Below are 23,454 nucleotides of genomic sequence, written 5' to 3' on the forward strand. Positions count from 1 at the left end.
ATATGGTTGCCAAGGATCAATTGCGGACGCTCTTTCGTCGAGGTTGTCTCCTACTTCTCCTTCGTCCATCGCGAGAATGGGTGTTCTTCTGGAAATTTTCGGATGGAACTGACGATGCTCATAGCACCATCCGCAACCAACGCAGCTGTTGCGTAATTCTACTATTGGTCACCCGACTCCAAATCAGCACTGCCTACAAGCCCGCGTGTCGATTGAGCTCGGCGGCCTTGGTTCCGCGTCATCAGCCATTGAACACGTTCATGTGTAACTTGCGGTGTTTCCATAGCACTAATCACGCTGCACATTCTGTTGCCTAGATTCCACTACTTCTGTCCAAAACACATTCCCTACAAGCTCAGCTGTCGACTACACTCCGCGCCCTTGGCCAGCGTCTTTCACAAACAACTAGTGAGGTTCATGGATACTGTTCCATGAAAGACAATGAGGCTGTGAGGTAAGAGAAGAGAATGCGGCCGCATAGATATTATCCTATATAGTCTCCTGTCCATCCTTATTTCTTGCAACATCAGCCCTGCAACAGTACAACAAAAGCAAACTTTATACAACCAAGCTCTTCATCAACCCCTTCCAAGCAACCCAACCACGAACCCAAAATGTTTAAACTCACCTTCCTCATTGCCGCCCTCCTCGCCGTCACAGCAAATTGCGCCATTTTTTGCAGTTCTACTACAGCGATCGACTACCAAGGTTGTGCTCTGAATCGAATGCCACTCTGCGTACGTGCCAGCCAAAATTCCCTTCCTTTTCACATTGAGAGGGTTTCGTAACTTTGGTTCTTTTTTGCTAACATTGGGTTCTACTCGTATAGTGCCGAAAAGAGAGATCACTCGCTTTCACAAACGAGTACGCCGCTGGGTATGCTCCTCGTCGAGGAGTTCCGTGTGCTGAGGGAGGGATAACGTACTGTGTGAGGAAGTAGGGTGGGAGAGATATGTCGGAGGGTCGGAGTGTGGCTCAAATTGGCATCCGTGGAGTTGTAAGAGAGGGTTCGTGTTGATGATGGATATGGTGATTTGTATGAGGAACAGGTCTACCTCGTACGAGTGCAGTTGTGGTCAGGAATGGAATTATGTCGACCAGTCAATGCTATGCGAATGTCAAAGCGGATACTTTTCTGCAGCCAAACTTGATGCATTGAGATTCGTGTTGCTTGCGAACATTTGGAGCACTTACGACCGCGGTCGAATGATCTGGCACGAATGTGATGTAATTTGTGTGCACAACATCAAATCATTTCATCATCAGCTATATACTCCTCTCCATGCCATCACCACTCCTATCTGCTCATCTCACCTCGACGCAAGATCTCATTCAAGCGTAGGATCCCCATTGTACCTCGGGTTCTTCGGCTGTTGTACATACGTGCCATCGAAATCCTGACCAAAATCATTCTGTACTTCAGACATCGGTCGCATCTCTGTCTTTCTCTTCCGTCGCACGAGGAAGTAAGCTGCTGCACCAATCAGGGCGAGTCCTCCTACGCCGCCGACAACGCCTCCAGCTATGGCGCCCGTGTTGACAGGGGTCGGATCTGGCACTGGTGTGTGGGTACCTGATGGAGTAGGAACACCACCGGAGGGAGTTGCGGAGGGTCTGAGGCTGGCGGCCACTCTGGCGACTTGACCCGGGCCCGCTTCGATTGCGATGATATTAGAAGTTTCGGCCACTTCGGTAGCGGCTTGCGCGATCGAGATCTGATTGTTGTCCATGTCGAATACCATGAACATGCTTTCCAGAACTGGCCCTCCAAGACTGTACCAAGTCTTCTCGTCTTCGTCTTCCCTAAAGTCCGGAGTGATCATGAATGTACACTGGTCAGATCCATTGGCGTACTGCAGCGGCCTGCCAGCCGCCAAATCAACCGGCTGCTTGATAAGGTCCTTGACACCCACCTCAATCTTAATCTTGCCACCAAAAGTGAATGTGATCTTATCTTCGGTGTCAGCGTAATCGCAGATGCAAGACCCGTTTGGAGTGAGAAATGGAAAGTAGGGCAAAATATACGCCGCGTAATGTCCATAGGGCAGTAGCATGGTCTGCGAAGCAGTTGACGGGATCACAGCCACAGCAGGATCGTCGAGGTTCCAAGCCGCCATGCCTTCTGCATCTGATGACCACAGCGTTGTCGTGTTATTGCCAGCCGTGAATTCGGCTCCAGTAATGGTTGTGATGAATCGACGGGGTGCAGTGGTATTCTTGCCATCAATACCAATATATGGTCTGGTATTATTCATCAGATCAATAGTTGCAAGCTCTCCAACGTATCGCGTTGTGTCAAGGCCACCAAATACAAGGGAGCCTGATGTATCTGGCAGAAGTGCTGTTAGCAATGCATTCATCAGAGATGGGGGTGGTCGCTTGCAGCTTACCTGGGCGACCGAGCGCGATGGAGAACAGTCTACTTTCAGACAGGTTCGCGCGTACCATGACCTCAGGCACATTTTGATATGGCCGTGACAAACCAGTGCGGTTTACGGACGATAGTGTTGAGTATCCAAGCCCCATCATGGCTAGGGGATACTCTTCGTTGACATTGATTTCTTCCCCGACGCCGAACTGTACATCTTCAAGTTGTAATTGCCCAATCCCAAGTACATCGCTCCCAATAGGGCCAATAATCTCATTGCCATCTGCATAGCTGACTTCAAAAGCGGGCGATTCGGCAACTTCTTCGTAGGTGCCCGATGCAGAAGAATTAAACGTTCCCCCGCGACAAGGTCCTGGTGTAGCAGAGGAGGAGTTGCAAGTGGCAGCGGTGATCGAATCGACGTAGAGGTCCACAGAGCCGGTACTGACCCATACTGTCTGTCGCTGTGGCGGAGTGCCTATCGTGATGTCGATGTAGTAGCCACCATAGGGATACCAGTAATTATTATAATATATGTCACCTTCCAGCGGTCCTTGCGATTGTCTGGCACGAACTCGAGCCCCGCTGTGATGACCCTTCGGCTCTGAGAAGACAGGCAGTTCCAGCACGCAATCAGCCAACTGGAATCCCAAAGCAAGCCATAGGCATGAGGTGATGAAGAGCGTCATCGCAATTCGCTGTCGTTCACAAAGTCTCCCACCGTTGCCGTTGAAGCTTGAGAGAATGCTGCGATCACAGCAAACGAGAGAATAAAGTACTGGGCTGACTCGATCAGGCTGGAAAGCTGTAAGCGTCGCAGAATCGCAACGTGCCCAGCTTCAGAGAGATATCTCACCGACCATTGAAGGTTCTATACACAATCAACGATAGACAGGCAGGCCACATAGTGCAGTAGAGCTTTGATCGCCTTCGCCACGCAGGCCGAGACTCCTGTGCCCTTGTCGGTCGAGGATATCTTCTTGCGGCAACTTGCATTCTGGTGGCACCTCTGCAGGGACCCAGACGCGTAGGCCGCCCTTCCAGCCTCGCAGGATTCCAGAAGGAGTCCAATGTAACACCGTTGTGTCCTACAGCGTGGGATACTGGTAGATTGTGGCCTTGCTCCGCTTCGAGGCCTCAGCCAATGTGCATCAGTGCATGGCTTGCTGATCGTGGACTGATCATAACTGGCGGCCTCAATCATGCGGCGGATTGCATGCCGAAATTGGTGTGGATGGGCACGCAAGGCTGAGTTGTGGAAAGTCTGTACAACACTTCGCGCATGAAGCGAGAAGGTCGATCGCGGGTCACCTCTCGGCGGGTCTGTGTTGCAAACGTCGTAACAAATCACTTGCCCCGCCCTGCCTCGAAGCCGATGCAAGTTTGGGCGGGTGCGGATGGTACACAGAACAGAAGATGAGAGGCTTGTATCTTGGAGTTTGAGAAGGGTGAAGTACAGTTGCATTTCCTGCCTGAGGCCAGAGGCGCTCGAAACCCCGAGGATGAGCCGGGCCGAGCACGTGCACGTGCACGCCCAAGCCATCGCCATTGCCATCAACTTGCACACAATAATCATCTAGACTCATCGAAAATAACGCCCTACTCATCCCCCCTCAACAAACACTACGGATATGGAAATTGCCAAAGCGGAGAGAAGAACAGTCGCACCAGTGTTCCCCACCCATCTAGCCCACACTTATGCATAACGTGCGCCAGTCTGTCTAGCCGTGGGCGATTTTTGTGTTGGCATAGATCTTCGTCCGTTTGAAGGCGACGCCGGAGAGGGCAATTGTTCTGATGGATCCATAAACTCGATTGTAAGGGCATCATGGTCGGAACTCAGCAGGCCATTCGTCCCTATAATCTGGAACTTGAGATCAGCTGGTCCAAGGTTGACCACGAAAGCGAATTCCGCTCGCCAGTACTTCTTCTTTAGCTTCCACATCTGGCGGTTCTTCAACTTCATGTCGTTCTCTGTCAAGGTATACTGGACCCTGGCAACTTCCTTGCATCCGGCATGCGGGTATCTCGTGGGGAGCGATTTGGCTGCTAGACTGGACATGACGATCCGAGCCGTGCGTGGATTCTTGTGCTCCTCTTCAGAAAGTGTGATGGAGTAGTTCTGGCGCGCACCAAGCGTGGTATCAAGTGCTTGACCCTGTCTAATGAACCACCTGGCGTCGAGCGTCAGTTGGCGTTGGCTGGGAGCTTCAAGGAGAACGACTTACTCAATACAGTTTGGAACGTAAAATCGGTTGGTGTTCGGGTTCCATGTCTTCGGGAGTCCCGCGTGTTTGGTTTCGTCGAATGGCACGTTGACTATGATACCATAGCTATTTCGACACCGTCGGGCCGTGAAAACTTCTTGGCCAATCTTGGTATCAACACCAAGTTGCTGCGTACGTTCTCTGACAAGTCCTCGCACGACTGCTAACTGCCTGCTCTGAAGTTAGCTGAGGACTTTGGCATCCACTGCCGGACACTCTGCGTTAGCGTCACTTACGGTTCTAGGACTCTCATAATTCTGGTTCTGGCCGTGGTCTTCGAACTGAATCCCATGTTCAGCTCGTAGCGATCCTTCATCTTCTCAAACAGATATTGTGAGCTTCCAAGGCCTCCAGACATGATGACATATGACACTCGCTCGTTAGGCATCTCAGCCTCGAGCGCTAAGAAGCGATCGTCAATCAGGCCGTAGATCTGTTCGAGCTGTTGGTCGAAAATTTCAGTCAAAACTTCTCGATCAATATGCATCTTTGAGTTCTTGATGCCCGCCTGTTCAAAGGCATGAGAGCCAGCGAGACCCTTCACTTCGAGAGTGAAATGTGGAACCATTGGTTTGGGGAAAGAGTGCTTCACGATCTGGAATCGTCCGCTAAGCATCTCCTCGGCAAGACAGTAAAGGTCTCCTTCCAGGTGCTCTTCAATGAGTTTGAGGCGTTCAACAATGTACTCTGCCATGCGAAAATCGATCAGAGTTGAGCCTATTGGAACGCCCTCCACGTGATCCAAAGGATTGAGCTCAATTTTCTGTTTGGTGGACATCACTTTCAAGAGGTTGACATCTGTTGTACCGCCACCGGCCTTGTCGCGTCAGCTTAGCTGCCGCATCTGCATACCAGGTTTCGACTACTTACATCACAGATGAGGAAAATGTCGCCAACCTGGTATTGGGTTGTGGCAGCTTCAATGGCTGCTGCTTCAGCTTCCGTGAGGGACATACGAACACTCTGGCGGGGCGTGCCGCCAAATCCGGCCGTCTCGATGAGCTTTTCCATGCTGGCAATCATCGCCGGATTCTTCCACGTGGTTGGCACACTGAAATTGTACTCAATGTGCATGGATTCCCAGCGTGGAACTTGCTCGTCGAAGAATCTCTTGATCTCGCCATGCAGACAACGAAGGTAGTCCAGGTACCATCGCCTTGCGTCTTGGCAACTGAACCCTCGGTCATCCTCATATTCGGCGTCCAGAGTGAGCTTGAATTGTTCGCGCAGATCTATGCTTTCGTCTCCGAATGTGGATTCGAAGCCCCAGTTCTTAACGACATTGGTTCCCTTGCGGTACCCAACGCGAGTCGCGACTTTGTCAGCTCGCTCAACGCCATGGTAGCCAGGCCACCGATTGATCACTTTTGGCTCACTCCAATCTGGACCGATGGAGTAGGCCACACCCTGTGCTTTGCGTCAGCGCATACAACGGAATCTACTGAACAGTGAAGTCATACAGAGCATGTCTGTCCAACATCTATGCCGACTACGATCTGCGGTCGAGGCTTGGCACCAGAGGTCAGGCCAGGCATGATTGATACCAATTCGTCGAGGTAATCAGGCTGAGCTTCAAAGTCAAATGATACACAGTATGCGGACTGCGCTTTGAGCGTTGTGGCAGTAGAGAGAGAGAGCTCGACTCGATAGCTCTGCACTGCGGGCGCAGATGTTCCCAGCTGCGCTTTTCTTATGCGTAGACCGTGCGTGTGGTGCGCTAGAGTTGCGGACAGGATTCAGCTAGAGCTATGGAAGGTCGATTCTGAGCCACGAGGCAAAAGGCACTGGCTGCAGGGTCTGTGCACCTCATGCTCTGAGCTGGAGGAGGAGGAGGAGGACATGCAGTAGCGTGCTTCAGACGGGCATTTCTCTTTTCGCCATATCCATTCGCGAGCCGCGCGACTAGTCTGGATCATCTGCAGTGATCTTATGTTTACGAATGACCTTTGAGATCTGCACACTGCGCTGTTTTGGGCGGAGGGCGCAGACAAGGCTGTGCCTCAGCCTTGCCGGTGCTGGAGATCGACGCTTTGCAGCCAACCGCTGAGATTGCGGTTCGAGACCCATCTCTGGCGGTTACCATGCAGCTACACGCCAAAGCTGCGATGACTGGTTACCTTTGCATTCGCAGGTACCCGTCGTGCTCGGACCTTGCCTTGTGGATTTCTGTGGGTATCTAGCTAACTGTTTGTCCCAAGGACTTGCTCACTTTGTACTTCACTTCAGGCATGTGTTGCCAGTAATCCAAGATTTCCGTCTTCGGAGCACTACTCCTGTATCAACAAGAAACTACCACGAGACATTACCGGAATCATGGCCAACACAATTGTTGACCTTCCCGCCATCGAGACACCCCCAGTGGTGGGATATGCTGCATATTTTGCCGAAGATAACGTCTCGACTTTCTCCTCAAGACTGCTTATCGCATCCGTGGGTGGTGATGGGGTCGCGACCACGACTAGGGCACTGGATCCTGGCTTTGTGCTATACTTACCATTTTCGGTCACAGGCTCGACAGTAGTGAATTGCTCTGCTCTGGTCCCATCTCTGACTACACCATACCCTGGACTCGCTGCCAGGGTCACTTATCCGGCGATTTGGTCAGTCGGCGGACGCGCTGTGGCCGTATTTGATTCCACGGTCGATTTCCCCGACGGTGGCACAGTATTCATTCCTGTCACGAATAGTCTTCCCGCTCGGGTCGATATGAATCTTGGATTATCAGCACTGAGAGCCGCGGCCCTAGCGACAACAACAACATCCGTCATTCCGACATCTAGCTCAAGTCTGGTCGTCACACCTACTGCTGCGCCGAACACTACAACGAGCACCCCAAATGCTTCTTCGATGGGGACACCTGGTCCTACTACTAATCCTCGCAATGATGGTTCACCCTATGGTCCAGGAGCTCTGGCCGGCGGTATTGTTGGGGCATTTCTAGCAGCTCTGCTGCTATGCGCATTGCTCTGGTTCTTCTGCATTCGACGCCGGAGGTCCAGGCGGTCCGCCTCGCAGCAACGTTTCAGCGACTCAAGCAATGACTATGCTCTTGCCGACATGGCTCGAAATCCCGAAAAGTCGCAAGCTGTGGTTGCAGCTTCCGCGGTGACAGGGTGGCAGAAACACTTGCCACAGGAGAAGGACGATGGCACCATCACTAAGCTATTCAAGTCAATCTTTGAGCAAGCCCAGATGCATATGGAAGGTTACTACGGATCAAACACACAGGATTTGTCGGATGCTTCGATTGCCACACTTCGAGAGCTCTCCGAAGATGATTTGCCATTGATGCTGTCACAAACTCAGAAGCAAGTCTTGTTGTTGGAGGGTATCTTGCTACGCTTTATGATACGTAGGATCTCTGGGCGCTCTGATGTACAAGACTCATTCCTTCCTGGTGATTTGAGCAGGATTGCGAAGAATAATAAATGGTACATGGAGCGCGAATCAGGGCAAAGTGGATTCGCCACTTCAGGAAAGAAAAGAGGTATAGTTCTCACTTGCTGGCAGTCGAACATATCGCTAATATGCCTCAGGTTTCTCACAAGCTCTCGCTCAGTGGCGTCAGCTTACTGGCTTTTTGCTCCCCAATCATAGGGATGATCAAGCTTACCAAAAAGAGCTCCGTACCAAGATTGAGGCTGCGGTGCAAAATATCGACTCCGCTTACTCGCCATGGGAAATTTCTGGCAAGAGCAGCGATAAGCGACGTGAGAGCCTGAGGGGGATTTTGCAGCAAGTCAGCGATGCGGGAATTCTGCTATTCACACAGCCATCGACTTTCTTGTTCGATTGGTCCACTCCTGCACAGAGCGATAGTCGCACGGTAGCGATCTCGCCTGCTTTGCTCAGGGAGAATGAGGGCTCGGCCAGAGAGGATGTGTTGATCAAGGGTTCGCAGGGAAAGCTTTGAGATTGTTCGTAACATGTCGTGACCGATGTTGGATGACTTTAGGTGTCTGTTACTGCTATGCTCGCTGATGAGAATTGAAGTATTGATTGTCGCGAGAATCATTGCTACCTTCCTTGACTGATCTGGCTAGTGTACAGTCCAAGGTCCTTTCACTTCTTGTGGTATCTGACCCTCTCCATCTCATTCTGGTGTTTTCCAAAACGTGCGCGCTTTGCAGCCACCGCCCGTGCCCAATTAGCAACGAGTAAAACGAGGAAGATCACGGCGACAGCTGCGCCGGCGCCCATGGGACCGATTATCGAGAATATCGTGAAACCCCAGCACACCCGTCGGAACACAGCGCTATTCCCATACCCATCAACTGCCAATCCGACCTGCATCGCAGTAAGAACGAGGGCTATGTACACCGTAAGACTAGTGATGAAGCCGATGTTCGCAGAGAAGAATTGTCGATATGTTGACATGCCTGTCAGGCTAGAAAACCCGTGTAGCCAGTCACCACCCACACAGCGGTAGATCTTGTTGAGCCTGCCGAGGCGTAATTCTCCATATTTATAGCGCATAGGCAGGTATTTGCAGTCGTAGATACTGTTATCGGGGTAGTTCTTGCGCAGCTGACCGCTAAGATCTTTCCACTTTTGCCATGACACATCTGGGTCAGATGGCAATAGATGCTGCTCTTTAGCTAGGTCGAAGTCAAGTTCGTTGGGTATGAGGGACGTATAGGTGAAAAGAAGCCCTAGAGCCGAGCCGTGTGTGTTGTCGCCTTGCAGGTATTGCTGAAAAAATGACGGGGTGAAGAAGTATCTTGGTAGTGGTTTGATATAGATTTTCCCAGGCACCCATACCAGATGTAGAGAAGCATCTGTACAAGGAACAATGGTCCTTTCAAGTACAGCTTGCAGATTCAGTGCGCGTGGAGGATATGATCTGCCCGCGAGCCACAGATATTTCGCAATGTGCTCCAGTCTGTCCACGGAAAGATCGCTTGCTAAGAAACTCTCCAGATCGTCAAGTGGCGATGCCAGACCAGAATCTTTGGTACGGAATGTCGCCGGGAGGTCTTCATCTTGGAATATCGTCGTCGATGCTCTGGTCTTGGGTGCCATTGCGTGCAATAGATTTGCCCCTGTTCGCGAGGATGGCACAATTCGGAGCGAAAATCGATGTACATGTTAGCAGGCTGTCACTTACTCTTCTAGCGCGATGGCTTCCGGCATTCCACGATATGGACATCGCCTCTGGTTGTGGTCAATCATCAGGCTGAGCCGCCATGGCTGCACAGGGTGCAGTTGTGACCATCGTTGGTGTGGAGTCCAGATCCAGGGCTTTGCGTCTCGGTGCACAGTTCACTTCGCCTAGCGGTCCAATAGGCTAGCGAGAAGCGGGCCGTAGCTTCGCGCGCCAAGAAACCTTCTCCTACGTTCCCTGCCCGAGCACATCACGTCTTCCCAAACAACTTCCTAGACCTCCTGATAAGTATAGCACGACCACCAAAATTGCAAGACCGGTAACTAGACAAGATTTACTGCCTGCCAACAAATCAATGGCGAATCAGACACTGTGCTGCGAAATGGCCGAAGAACGCAGCCTTGTCCTTGCCCCGACCGCCCACCCTCCGTGCGATCTACACTTTTCAGCCTTGCGCAGCCTTGCGCTGGTTCCACGAATTGTGGGTTGCTGCAAGCCGCTGCATTGACTTTATCGATAATCTCTGCTGCGGAGGATTCATCGCCTTCGTGTTGCCTCGCTGCATTGTCAGGCTAGCGACACCGCGGCCTCATTGGGTCTGCCGAGTACACAAATCTGCAATGCAACCTCACAGATGACCAGCGGTCACTCGGTACTGGCGTCAGCGGGGCTGAGGTCCAGATGGAGTCTTTCGCCCTTTGCTCGCGCCTGGACGCGAGATGAGCCGTGTATCATCTGGACGCGTCGGGTGCACCGAGCACCGTTCGCTCTAGCCTTCACAACAGACTTAGCAGCTGAGCAAGGCTTCCCCCTCCAGTATCGCAGATTGCGGGGAATGTATGGCAGCGGCTTCTGCGTCTTGAGCCTCCCACAAGTGCTTAGCTAGGTCGCGTCAAGATCAAGCATTCGCTGTTGTTCCGGAGTCCCTGGGCCCACGATAGCTCTCGTCCATTGCTGCAGGTCCAAACAGCATCCTGCATAGCCATTTCTTCATATTGAATTTTTTTTTGGCGCACCAAGTCTAACTGGAACGGATCCAGCAACAATGTCTGTCGAGCTCGAGGAGAAGGTGACGAGGCGAACGCAGATTTATCGTCAGCTTGGACAAGGTCTGAGAGTGTTCCATGAGCATCAACATCCAGAAGTAGAGTACGTTTGAGGTCGCTATGCCTAGATGCCAGAGCTGACCCACCCTTAGTATCATCGCGATTCCCGGACTGGGGACCAACCCCGAAGAATGTTGGACGTGGACTGCGCCGGCCAAGAAAGATGTTGGACGTGCGAGAGCTACGAGTAATTCTGCAACAGCAGAGTCCACAGAGGGAGACGCAGGACCTCCTCGAAAGTTCAACTGGATTAGAGACCAAGATGGCCTCGCTTCGCTGTTTCCGAAATCGAGAATCATGCTATATGACTATGCTTCGGCATGGACAGGAGACAAGAAAGTCAGGGCCACCATGAAGAGCATCTGCATGTGGCTGTTAGATGACCTTCGCGAGAGAAGAAGAGTGTGTACAGAGAAGAAACAACTGGTCGAGTGGTCACTGATGTATCACAGGATGGTACGGCAGCTGGACGACCCATAATATTCATCGGACACAGTATGGGAGGAGTTGTTATTGCCAAGGTACGAGCGATGCTGAATGCTACACTGCTCTGCGACTGACTATTCAGACACTATGCATGGCCAGAGCTCGAAGGGAGTTCGAAGCTATCGTCACCTGTACTGTGGGCTGTGCCTTCTTTGGAGCACCCTTCCGTGGATCGAACATGGCCAAGCTTGCATTGATGTACAGTTCTGTCTTTGGGAACGAAGCCTACGAATCGCTGCTGTCTTTCATGCGCTCGGAGAAAAACGATACTCTAGAAGAGGTCACGCATGATTTCATGGAGATAAGCAACAAGCTGGTGCCGCCTATAGACTTGTTCTGTGCTTACGAAACGGTACCTACCGCGACGTCATACTCAGAGAGATACACACCTTGGTTACTGCAGTCCAAAGCTTTCAAAGCAGGTACGAAGGCCTTATTGGATTTCGGAGGTGCGGCATTCTCGGCCGGCACAGTAAGTCCTCCGCATCATCGTATTGCAGGCCCCGAACTAATGTTATCGTAGTATTTTGTGGAGAGAGAATCGGCCGTCCTGCAAGGCGCTCATGACTCTGGACTGACTGCCGACCACAGAGATCTCATTAAATTTGAGAGCATAGCTTCCGAGAAATTCAGCACAGTGAAGGTAGCACTCCGCAACATGGTCCAAATGGCTAAGACCAACGCTCGCAAGCGTGTAATGCTTTCTGGGCAGAGCTTGTTGTCCCAGAGGACCATTCAGCAGGTTCGGGAAACACTTGCAGGGGTGGACATGCGACTCAAGTTTCGAACCAAGGTGAACCAACGCGAAGTCAACTCCTGGTTAGAGTCGGTACCGTTGTACCAGAGCTGGCTTGCACCTGCTGAGTCTTCCAAACCGAATTGCTCATACCTGTGGCTCAGAGGCGGAGGTGGCATTGGCAAGACAACTGCTTCATACGCAGCAATCCAGGATCTAAGCAAAAATCAAGCCCACGATCAACAACTAGAGAGCTCACATGGGCATGGCGGAACACTGTTGGCCTATTTCTTGTGCGAATGGACGCCAGGCTGCGATACCGCCGAAGAGCTATTGAAAGGGCTCATTACACAAATTGTTAATCAAGACGAGGCTTTGGCCCAACATGGCGCCAGATGGTTCGTGTCCAATACACGCTCTCGTGGGGCTGGTGATGGAGGCGTCAATGAAGACATCGGTGCCTCTGGGGCAAAGGCCACGACCACAGTTGACAACCTATGGAGATGTTTGCAAGACATGCTAGAAGACCCTGCTGTCAACAATGCACACATTGTGATCAACAATTTGCATTTGTTGGAGTCTAGTAGCTCCACGAATGCACTGTTGGCCAAACTGCGGGGCGACGCGGACTCTCTCACAGGGCAACCCCAGGCGTCGCAGAGGGTCAGATGGCTCATAACCAGCCGCAACGAGCGCCATATCAACCAGTACCTGACTGCAGCCAGCGTCTCGTTGGTGGATGTCGAGAATGATCTCAAGTATGGGGCGGCAATCAGCGAGTCGAAAAGGCAGCATGCACGCGATGCAGTCTCCCAGTTGCGGACCAGCAAAAGTTACGGCTCCGATCTTGCTTACTACATTCGCAACTCGATTGACACCCTTTCGGCGGACGAATCGTGGATAGATGTGCTTTGTATTTTGCTCAAGGACATGCCAGAAGATAGCAGCAGCCTCAGCATTGAGAATTGGGTGAAGGAAGCTAGTGGCCTCAACATCAACAAGCTGATTGATCACGCCTGGGAAAAGGTATACTTACCCCAACTCTGCTGTGGAACACCAGTCACTCACATTCTGATAGGTATTAAGTGATAATCGAGCCGCCAGACTTGAGCTCGAAGCGCTTTTGCAAGCACTCACGATCGCTTATGAGCCGCCCACAATGGCCGATCTGGCCGTGCTCACCAAGATTCATGACATGACACGGCTTTCAGCCTTGATCCAGTTATGTGCGCCAGTGATCGAGCTTGGCTCTGCTGGTGAGGACCAAGGCAAGATTGTCTTCACCCACGAGGAATTCTCCCGCCGACTGAGCACCATCTACCATGGTCAATCTGGCGGGCTGGATGCCCTGCAGAGAAAACGGTATCATGGCCTCATGGCAATACGCTGCTTCAACTACATTCGAACCTCCGTGAAGAGCCTCGGCTCCCCCACCCGATTGGCCAAAGTTGCCTCGAAGCGCGTCAGATCTTCAACGGTCAGTGTTCGAGTTAATGACGGCGACGTTCTCGAAGTTACCAATGATGATGACGATATCGATGGGGCAGGCGTCACGACAAGCTCGTCCCCCACGACCACCTGTCCTTACCCTATCAAGTATTTGTTCAAGCATTTGAGCGAAGGAGGTCCCGACGCTGCGCAAGAGCTGTGTGAGGATGACCCAGATTTCTGGGGTCAAAGTTCGAGTTTGAGGAGTGCTTGGCTACGTGAATACCAGCTTCTGACCACTGACCTCAGAGAGCTTGACACTCGCGGCATGTCAGCTCTGCATATCGCCGCGGGTATAGGTGCGAAGGAACTGGTCTCTATACTAGTGCGTAGAAACAGCACAGCAGCATTGTCCTGGAAAAGCAATGATGGCATGACCGCGGTGAGTATCCAGCAGTGCGATCACGTATCATGACTGACCGAAATAGCTCCACACAGCGGCCTGCAACAACCACACAGATGTCGTCGATGCCCTGATTCGAGCTGGAGCCGACATCGAAGCGGGCGAAGGGAGCTCGGGCACAGCTTTGCACCTGGCTGCCCTTCGAGGTCATTGCGAGGTCATGGCGTTACTCATAAGTCAAGGCGCCAACATCAACGCACTGAGCCAAAAAGATGGCCCTGTGATCAACGCTGCGATCTTATCTGGCGCAGTGAAAGCCGTCGAAAAGATCATGGAAGGCGATGTGCACTTCGATCTGGATTATTCTCAATATGATGCACCGCTATCACTGTCCGCCCGAATCTTGGAATCGAATCTGTTTGCGGACATTCTGGAAAATGGACGCGACAAATGGTTAGAAAATGCCAAATTACTGGACCGGGCGCTGATATCTGCTTCCTACAACGCGCCCGTGGAAACCGTGCGGATTCTTCTGCGGTTTCCACACTCATACACAAACAACACCATGGAGAAAGCCATCTTGTCTGCTGCCGAGGAGAAGAAGTGGCACTCTGTACATGAGCTTCTCGATCATGTCATCAGTGGCAGTAAAGCTGGTCGCCCTTGGAACTTCAGTGTCGACGATGCATTTTACCTTGCTGCGACCACCAGGGAGGAGAATCTGGACGTGCTGAACAAACTCTGGTACTTCTCGAAACAGAGCATTACGCCAAACGTTCGCGACTTCTCGCTGTATCAAGCCACAGTCATGAAGAAGGACGCGACTGTCCTTTGGCTACTTGAAACATGTGGAGCGAACGCCAATGCCACGGCAAGCAAGCCTGATCTAGTTGGGCCCGCGACTGCCGCAACAGTAGCCGATTACGCAACAGCGTTGAACGCAGCAGCAAGCAGAGGCATGACAAACCTGGTCAGCTCTTTGCTACAGAAAGGAGCAAATCTCGATGGCGAATCGGGCTATGCATTGCATCTGGCAGCAAGAGAGGGTCACGACAAGGTGGTCCAGATCCTATTGGATCGTGATGCTGCGGTAGACAAAGAAGTCCCCAACAGTGAAGACATTGGGTTCTTCAGTAGCACGGCACTCCAAGCAGCTTGCGAGAACAACAAAGTCGAAGTTATCAAAATCCTGCTGGCGCGTGGAGCCAATCCAAACCTCGGCGGCGGTGCCTCCAGCAATCCTATCACTGCGGCCACAGAGCGAGGTCTACCAGAAGTACTCAATTTACTCCTGCAGCATCCGCGTATTGACGTGAACGTCACCGGAGGCAGCGAGAACTCTACACCGCTCATCAATGCTGCGACGCATATGCCCATGGAGACCGTCAAGTCATTGATCGAGCATGGAGCTGATGTCAACGCACTCAATGCTCGAGGTGACAGTGCACTCATCATGGCTGCACAGAAAGGCGAAAAAGCGACAGTGGAGCTCCTCTGCAATCACGGCGCAGACGTGACATATCGCAGCCCACAGCGTGGACTTCCCATACAAGTCGCAGCCGAGTCGTTGAACGCTCTTTGTGCCTGGGTTTTGGCTGAAAGAATGGCCGACATGATCGAGACGTACCGCCAGAAGATCATTTTCGATACTGGCGTTGCGAACGAGCGTGACACCAACATTACGATCCTGAAAGAGAGGATTGAAGAGGCTCAAGAAGCCCTGATAATTGCGAACAAGGATGCTGAATTCGCCAAGCTTGAAAAGACGCAGCTCGAGTCAATGGGCGCTCTACAAGGACAGACGTACGCATCCGTCATGGAGCAGTCGAAAAGCATACAGGCTGAGCGACTTGAGCTGCAGAAGCAATACGACGCCTCCAAGGGCCAGCTTGGGCTCGCTAATGAGACGATCAATCGCTTTAAGCTTTTGCTCGAAGACGAGCGGCAGAACAATGCCGATCTCAGGAAGCGTCAAGGATTTGTCGCGTTGCAAGAAGAACGAAACAATGCTCTGGAGATGCTCGAACAGCAAAAGAAGGCCTCTTCATATGAAGTCGAACTGGAGAGACAGAAACACCAGCAACTTCAATCCGAAATTGCGTCGCTCCAGAGGCAGACGCAAACGCTACAGAGTGAAGTTTTCTCTGTCCAGACTGCAGCGCAAGCCGCCAACGAGAGAGCGGAGGCGATCAGACAAGAGAAACAGACCTTGCAAGATCAAATTGTCGCCTTGCAAGAGCACACGAATGAGCTCAAAGAGGCACTAACGGCAGTTCAGACAGCAGCCAGCAAAGCGACTCCGGCTCCAACTCCAACTGCGGAGGCTCCGAAACTCCCGGAGAGACCTGCCCCAGCTACTGTGGATGAATACTTCAATACTGATGATGCCGATGCGGCTAATCCAACTGTCCTCGACACCTCTTCAGACGATGCCGCGGCCAGCGCTCCCATCCCACTTGTATCATCGCCACTCAGCGCCAATGACAGTAGTCCCGGTATGTCTCCTGGCCAGCAGGTGACCAGCCCCCGGTTCCCGGGCCCCAGCGGTTTCAGAACCATACACGGCACTCATCGACCAGACGGCAGTCTGGGCGGGTATCGTAAGGACGCTTCACTGCGAAGACAAATGAGTGAGGGAGTCCACGGGTCTTCAATCAGAAACGGACTCGGAGCGGGAGCACGCTCTTTATCGAGTTCACATTCCCGACAGTCGTTGAGCGGAGGGAGAGGAAGTCTTTCGAGAGAGGCTTCGATTGAAGAGGAGCAGGGAACTGTTAAAACAAACGGAGGGATGGGAGATTGGCCACAGCAGAACCAAGCTAGACATGGGGTGGCAGATTTCCAGAATCATGCTAGAAAGGTCAGCCAGGGAGAGTGGCCACAGCAGAATCAGAGTCCTGCCAGACAGAATGGGATGGGGGATTGGCCAAAGCAGAATCAGAATCATGCTAGACAGAACAGCCAGGGAGACTGGCCGCAGCAGAATAACGCTGGATGGAATGGAGTGGGAGATTGGCCAAAGCAGAACCAGACGCCGCGGGCGCGAAATGGGGATGATGGGAGGTACTATAGGGTTGTGTGATTAATTGGGTGTGCTAATGGCGATGTTGTATTTTAGTCTCCTCGATTAGTAATCATTCTCTTCGCTGGGCGAACATGTTCGATGGCGCATTAATCTATCTGGTATCTACGCGTAGCATGGAGTCCGATTTTCCTGATGCGGAACGTCTCCATTGTCCTTCCAAGTGCCCAAATCCGGCTGAGGAGCCTTTATGCATGGCTGGTCCAAGGATGTTGTCTTTGTTCGATTGTCGATGATATGAGCTCGAATCGCTATGGATCCTTTCCGAATTGTAGTCAACAAGTACAAGTTCTGCAATTCTCGAGGGTTTCCTAACATATCACTATATCAGTAGAATTCAAGCCACGATGCCACCAAAAAAGTCCAACAACGGAAAACGCAAAGCGTCAACCTCCCCAGACCCCAAAACCCAATCTGGCAGAATCTCCAAGCAACCCAGACGCCTCGGTAGACGAGTGCCACTCGGATCTCCTCCATCTCCTCCCGCAGCCCAACACCAACAATTCCTCGAACTCCTCGAACCCTCCCCCATCAACTCCAGCCCTCCACCCTCCTGGGCCTACCAAGGTCCCAATCCTCGCGTCCCTCGCATGACAGCACCTGGTACATCCGACTTGCCACGTCTCCCCTACAGCACTCGCGGCATGCACGACCATATCCCTCGCCAGGGAATTCCATACTGGGAATTGAATGATTGGGTTTTTAGAAATTATGATAATCCGAGGAGCTTGGGGTTTAATGCGCGGAAGGCGTTTAATTTTGCGGTTAGGAGGATTGCGGTCAGGGATCGGGGCTTGTTGATTGCGAGGAGAGATGTGCTTGCCAGGAATGAGACGCCGGAGGCGAGTGAGGATGAGGAGCAGGATGAGGAGGGAGAGGAGGAGGGAGAGGAGTACGAGGAGTATGATGAGGGGGGATTTGATGAGGATGCGGACGACAATGAGAGTTTGGTCAGGCTGCTGCGGTGAGGGAAGGCTGACGGAAGTGTTATGTTTGAAGGCTGGATGGGAGGAGGAATTCTACATTTGTAGAATCTCGTTGGCTGTGGATTTCTTCCTTCTCCTCTTGAATTTGGTATGAGTTGATATTGGTGCGCGAGTAATATGATCCTGCTGCAATTGCTTTTGAGCAACAATTGAGTCGAGTGTGGTAGCGTACTTCATTGTTCGCGGAACTGATTTATGTCCGAATGCGGTAAAACTCTTCCTAGTATTTTCCCTCGCTCCGGAAGCTGGGCGATGAACGCCTTAAAAGACGACAACTAATTTTCGCTGATCTGTAGTTGTGTCGACATGGACGTTGCGTGTGAGAGCAAGATGCTATAGCAAATCTGAGCCGCATAGCAGCTTCTGTGGTCATCGGTAACAGTATACTGCTTTTTCTGCACCAATGTGCACTTCGACGCGTGTGCTCAGCAATCCGGCGAGATGTACATGGTGCAACCAGTTCTCGTTACACCGCACTGCAAGCCTTGTGGCACAAGAGACAGCTCGATCGGGATCGCCAGGTGTATGAAGAGCAAGTGCTCACAGTCGATGATGTGCCGTCGAGAGGGCTGGGCATGCAGAGAAAATGAGTGACATGACGTTACTCGAACGAATAGTTCATCGAAGAAGGTTGTCGAGGCTGAGGAGTGGAGTGGAGCAGCAGCAGCAGCGTGCATAAAGTTCGTCTAGAGAGCCTGTTTTTGGCATCCGGGAGGAACCCACTTCGCGTGCTGAGCGTGCACCGCCTTGCCGCCACGTGAAGCGACCCGTGCAATAACGAACCTTCAGCCGCGCGTCAGCTCGCTCAGCACCCGCGGCGGCGTGCAGTCGACCTTCTGCCCTGTTCCCAGTCGCCGTCCCCCTCCGATCGCTGTTCTTCGCGCGGCGGTTGTTGTGGATTGCGACAGCAGTTGTGTGCACGGCCACACTCTGCAGCGAGCCTTCTCAGAACCTCACAGCAAACCGCTAGACGCCCATGCGATAGCAACGCTCTTCGGCGCATCGGTGCTGAATCGCCATGCTGCTTCCCGCTGATCAACACGCTCCCACTCTGCACATCCGTCAGACGAACAACAGCACCACTTCGCAGAATGACGCAAACAACAACAATGGCAGGAGCAATTCCACCATTATCATTATCGTAGGTGAAGGCCGAGATCGCGAGAGGACAGTACATTGACCGCTTGCAGGTCGTTATCGCCGTCGTAGCTGTAATACTAGCGAGCATAAGTGCCTACATCGGATTACGATCCTTGCGCCGACGACACGAGAATCCGAGATATGTACCGACGCAATATCTCAAGAGCCGCTGGAAGGCATGGCGGCCCAAAGGACTGTCGACTAAGGGAAATTACAGCTCCTCGTTGCAAGATACATCATATACACCATCTGTGCAGATGCAGACTGCCGGCTCAAATGCCCGCAACAGTCAGGGCAATCTCTCCACAGATGTAGAGAGAGCGCAAGCAGATGGAGCGGGCGATGCTGGCGTAGATCGTCATACGAGTGTGCGCTCGGTCATGACACTGCCAGCTTACTCCAGTTCAGCTCGTGAGAATGAACAGGTCCTGGCTCGTGAAGGAGAGAGAGACGGAGTCGATGTGGTACTTGAACTGCCAGAGACAGAACACGAAGAGGAGGCGCGTCGCGAAGAAGAGATGGAGAGCCTGTTCCAAATTCGCCAGCAACGTAGAGAGGAGGTGGCAGAACGTGAGGATCGAAGAAGACGGCGGAATGAGGCAAGAGCACGAGGAGATTTCGCTGAGGTGGAGCGGATACGACAAGAAGGCCGCGAAGCACAACGACTTCGCGAACGCGCTGGTGCAACTGCTATGATAGCACAACATCAGGCTGCCATGGGTGCGAGGGAGCGACGGGTTAGCAGCGTGAGCTACGCCGACCTGGGTGTGGCAAGGCATGATGGAAGCAGAATTCGAGCAAACTCGCACGACTCCGATAGTAGGCCTTTGCTGGACTCTGCTGCGAGCATACACGGTGCAAGCCTGCGACCTTGGAACACACAAGAGTCCAGACCATATTCGACCCATCATCGCAACCGGTCGCAAGTATCACAGACGGGCTCTAACATGGACGTCTCCGATGACGAAGCCTCGATTGTGGACCTGGCGGATCTACCACCATTTGGACGAGCAGGAAGCGACTTCGAAATAGTCACTCTGAACGGGGCCAACCACTCACGGAACGGGTCGCTAAACCATACTCCGATCGGCGGTCGAAGTAGATCCTCGACCACCAACACCGCTCCCGTGCGACCTTCAATCGATACAAGTCAATACAGTGGTGACCTGGGTGATGAGCCTATCCCGCATGTCGATCCTCCCACATATGATGGCGGATTCGAAGAAGCGCCACCTTATACATCACCCATCGACGACCGCAGACCTGAACTGCGAATCTCACCCGTGTCGGCGCCGAGCCCATCAGCAGAGCAGACGGAGTCAAATACTGGTGCGCCGTCACTACCAGCGATCAGCCGACTACCTAGCATCAGAATCGCGGAGGCGACGCCTGTCGAGCCCAGGAGGACGTTCCCAGAGACTTTACGGGAAACTTCTGCCGAGCATCGACCAGATACAGATACATCTTGAACGAAGAAGAAGTGAAATGACGGAGACATGAGACTCGAGCATGATGAGCGTAACAGCGTGACAGCGTAACATCCGTTTTTGGGAAAGCACAGGCGTACAGGATACCAAAGGTGCGATTTTGACGAGAAACAAGATCTAACGAGAGCGACATCACATCACTATTTTCCGCTATGGAGACATTCCGACTGCCCTTAATTCGACCCCAGGATTCTTATTGTAAATAGATGACTGTCGTAACATCGGGAAATGAAAGGAGTGGGAGGGCGACTTCAAGAATTTGCATATTCACATGATATGGCAGGCTGCTATTGCAACTTCATTTCCTTACACATGTCTGTATCGTGAATTCTTGCTAAAGAGGAGAAGGTTTCGAAGGGCAGCAAGGTGTTTCGCCGACTCGGCCCGCGTCTCTCCACCTTCTTTTGACCCCCAAACTTGACCCCAGCTTCTCCTCCTCTTCAAACTTCATCACTTTAGCCGCCAGTTGATATGCCTCATGGTAGGCTGTTCTACCTGTATTTCGGCGAATGACGAAGCATACGACCACGACTGGAATAGGCAATAAGCTCGTGAGCTTTCTCTTTCTGCAAGTATACCGGCTCTTGGAAGTGCCATTGTGACACGGGAGCTTTCCTCTCTGATCTTTCTTTCCTTTCTGTCTCTTGCCTTGCGCTGTCTACATCCTATCGCGAGACTCGGTTGAGAAGTAGAGAAGATGTCGACCACGCACCTTGTTGCAGAAAGCAATCAACCTTTCCCTTCTCATCGATTTTCGCAGAATGCTTTCAAGACGAGAGAAGATGTCATTGAAGCGTGTAAAGCACTTCTCGATCCGCTAGAAGCCGGCTTTTCGAAAGAGAGGGCTTTGGTCAGAGTTGGTGGAACGGGAACGAAATGTACATCCAATCCAGCTCCCATAAACACAAAAGCAGCAGCAAACTAACGCAAGAACCACGAAATCCACAGTTGACGAGACCGCTGCCCAAATCGAAGGCTTCGCTCGGCCACTCTGGGGTCTCTCCTCTCTCCTCGCCAGCGGTGACCCTTACCCAAACCATGCTCTCTGGCTCCAAGGCCTCATCTCTGGCACCGATCCTTCCTCGCCAGAATTCTGGGGCCACATGCAAGATCTCGATCAACGAATGGTAGAGTCTTGTCCTATTGGCTTCACGCTCGCCATTGCAGGCTCGAAATTCTGGACTCCTTTGACAGATGCCCAGAAACGAAATGTCGAAAACTGGATCGGGAGCATGAATGACAAGGAGATGCCAAATACGAATTGGCTCTGGTTCCGCGTGTTTGCGAATCTAGGATTGAAAGCCAATGGAAGTGAAGCATACAACATGGAACGCATTCGAGCTGATGTCGAACATCTTGATACGTTCCATCGAGGCGGAGGGTGGAATAATGATGGGCCTGGAGAGTGGTATACACAGATGGATTACTATTCGGGCTCGTTTGCGATTCAGTTGCTGCAACTGCTATATTCGAAATTGGCAAGAGACTTCGATGCCGAAAGGTGTGAGCTTTACCGACATCGAGCGAGGGAATTCGCGCTGGATTTCGTGCATTATCAGGATCCGATATCTGGACATTCGATTCCGTTTGGAAGAAGTTTGACCTATCGATTCGCGACCATTGCGTTTTGGTCTGCGTTTGCGTTTGCAGATGTTGAACCGCCGGAGCCGTTGAGTTGGGGGATCATCAAGGGACTGATCTTGAGAAATCTACGCTGGTGGAGTCAGTTCCCTCACATTTTCCAGCCAAACGGCATGCTGAATATCGGTTACACGTACCCGAACTACTACCTCGCGGAAAACTACAACTCTCCAGGCTCGCCTTACTGGTGTATGCTCGCATTCCTCTGCCTCGCAGTCCCGAAAGAACATCTTTTCTGGTCTAGCGACGAAGAAGCCCATCCATTACATCCACAGAATGGGTCTTCTTTGATCCCCTCAATCAAAGCTTTACAACAACCCAAACACATCCTCATCAACAGCGGCTCGCACACATACCTCCTCTCCTCCGGCCAAAAGTGTCACTACCCACTCAAATCCACTCAAGCCAAATACGGCCACTTCGCATACTCGGCTTCATTTGGCTACTCTGTCCCTACAGGCTCACATACCCTCGAACAATTCGTTCCCGAAAGCGCATTGGCCTTTTGCGATGAGCCAGAGGGAGAATTGTGGAAATTGAGACGGGATGTTGAAGATGCAACGATCCTCAAAGTCCCCATCAAAATCCCCGGAAGCGAACAAGTTAACGAAATTCCAGTCCTAAGATCTGTCTCGCGACCCTGGAAAGACGTCAAAGTCACCACCTGGCTCATTCCTCCCACAAGCCCAGAATACGCAAACTGGCACATCCGCGTTCATCGTGTCGAAACGGGGAGATGGCTACAGTCCGCCGAAGGAGGTTTCGCGATCAAGGGAACGAATGAGGTTGATGGAAGATTCCTTTTACCTTTTGCGGAGGATACCTCAACAGCAGCGATGGCGTATCAAGGTGGAACTCAAACGACTCCAAATTCTGCCCTTATTGTATCTCCTCGTGCTGGCGTTTCTGGTGTTGTGGAACTCCTTAGTTCATCTTCTCGATCAGGCAAAGTCATCGAACCTGATGCTAATAGTAACCTCATTGAAGCGAGGACGCTTTTGCCGACTTTACATCAGGATTTAGAGCCTGAGTCGGTGACGATCTTCGCTACTGGGGTGTTTGCGATTCCAGGACAGAATTTGGAGAATTGGCAAGGAGGAGACTGGAAAGCTGCGTGGGAGAAGAGACCTGTGGTGCCTGAGGAGATTTTGGATGAGGCGCGGAAGGGGTTGTGAGATTAGTAGATACACTTTAACGACGCGGTGACTGGTGTGTGAAAA

At 52.1% G+C, this 23,454-nt stretch overlaps 9 protein-coding genes across 9 annotated transcripts; 5 read left to right on the plus strand and 4 right to left on the minus strand.

Annotated features, from left to right (window-relative positions):
* Positions 1-1,328: 1,328 nt before the first annotated feature.
* RHO25_002098 (uncharacterized protein) lies at positions 1,329-3,057 on the minus strand (the record flags this gene model as incomplete). Its single annotated transcript, XM_023594685.2, has 2 exons — positions 1,329-2,329; positions 2,391-3,057. The coding sequence occupies 2 exons, from the start codon at positions 3,055-3,057 to the stop codon at positions 1,329-1,331; spliced, it is 1,668 nt and encodes a 555-aa protein (XP_023459358.1).
* A 1,007-nt stretch (positions 3,058-4,064) lies between these two features.
* RHO25_002099 (uncharacterized protein) lies at positions 4,065-4,334 on the minus strand (the record flags this gene model as incomplete). The annotated part of the gene is made up of 1 exon (XM_065602174.1): positions 4,065-4,334. One exon carries the CDS (start codon positions 4,332-4,334, stop codon positions 4,065-4,067), a length of 270 nt encoding a protein of 89 aa, XP_065458246.1.
* A 258-nt stretch (positions 4,335-4,592) lies between these two features.
* On the minus strand, positions 4,593-6,170 carry RHO25_002100 (uncharacterized protein; the record flags this gene model as incomplete). The annotated part of the gene is made up of 4 exons (XM_023594686.2): positions 4,593-4,806; positions 4,872-5,452; positions 5,506-6,042; positions 6,096-6,170. The coding sequence occupies 4 exons, from the start codon at positions 6,168-6,170 to the stop codon at positions 4,593-4,595; spliced, it is 1,407 nt and encodes a 468-aa protein (XP_023459359.2).
* Positions 6,171-6,948: 778 nt separating this feature from the next.
* RHO25_002101 (uncharacterized protein) lies at positions 6,949-8,548 on the plus strand (the record flags this gene model as incomplete). The annotated part of the gene is made up of 2 exons (XM_023594687.1): positions 6,949-8,122; positions 8,172-8,548. The coding sequence occupies 2 exons, from the start codon at positions 6,949-6,951 to the stop codon at positions 8,546-8,548; spliced, it is 1,551 nt and encodes a 516-aa protein (XP_023458229.1).
* A 149-nt stretch (positions 8,549-8,697) lies between these two features.
* Positions 8,698-9,657, minus strand: RHO25_002102 (uncharacterized protein; the record flags this gene model as incomplete). Its single annotated transcript, XM_065602175.1, has 1 exon — positions 8,698-9,657. The coding sequence occupies one exon, from the start codon at positions 9,655-9,657 to the stop codon at positions 8,698-8,700; it is 960 nt and encodes a 319-aa protein (XP_065458247.1).
* A 1,127-nt stretch (positions 9,658-10,784) lies between these two features.
* On the plus strand, positions 10,785-16,980 carry RHO25_002103 (uncharacterized protein; the record flags this gene model as incomplete). The annotated part of the gene is made up of 7 exons (XM_023594688.2): positions 10,785-10,888; positions 10,938-11,247; positions 11,298-11,366; positions 11,414-11,803; positions 11,855-13,093; positions 13,146-13,937; positions 13,984-16,980. 7 exons carry the CDS (start codon positions 10,785-10,787, stop codon positions 16,978-16,980), a joined length of 5,901 nt encoding a protein of 1,966 aa, XP_023458228.1.
* A 347-nt stretch (positions 16,981-17,327) lies between these two features.
* On the plus strand, positions 17,328-17,948 carry RHO25_002104 (uncharacterized protein; the record flags this gene model as incomplete). The annotated part of the gene is made up of 1 exon (XM_023594689.2): positions 17,328-17,948. One exon carries the CDS (start codon positions 17,328-17,330, stop codon positions 17,946-17,948), a length of 621 nt encoding a protein of 206 aa, XP_023458231.1.
* A 1,036-nt stretch (positions 17,949-18,984) lies between these two features.
* RHO25_002105 (uncharacterized protein) lies at positions 18,985-20,575 on the plus strand (the record flags this gene model as incomplete). The annotated part of the gene is made up of 2 exons (XM_023594690.2): positions 18,985-19,107; positions 19,157-20,575. 2 exons carry the CDS (start codon positions 18,985-18,987, stop codon positions 20,573-20,575), a joined length of 1,542 nt encoding a protein of 513 aa, XP_023458230.1.
* A 715-nt stretch (positions 20,576-21,290) lies between these two features.
* On the plus strand, positions 21,291-23,409 carry RHO25_002106 (uncharacterized protein; the record flags this gene model as incomplete). Its single annotated transcript, XM_023594691.1, has 2 exons — positions 21,291-21,471; positions 21,542-23,409. The coding sequence occupies 2 exons, from the start codon at positions 21,291-21,293 to the stop codon at positions 23,407-23,409; spliced, it is 2,049 nt and encodes a 682-aa protein (XP_023458233.1).
* Between the last annotated feature and the right edge of the window lie 45 nt (positions 23,410-23,454).

Source organism: Cercospora beticola, chromosome 1 (assembly GCF_033473495.1).
Source record: "Cercospora beticola chromosome 1, complete sequence".
Classification (NCBI taxonomy): Eukaryota; Fungi; Ascomycota; class Dothideomycetes; order Mycosphaerellales; family Mycosphaerellaceae; genus Cercospora; species Cercospora beticola.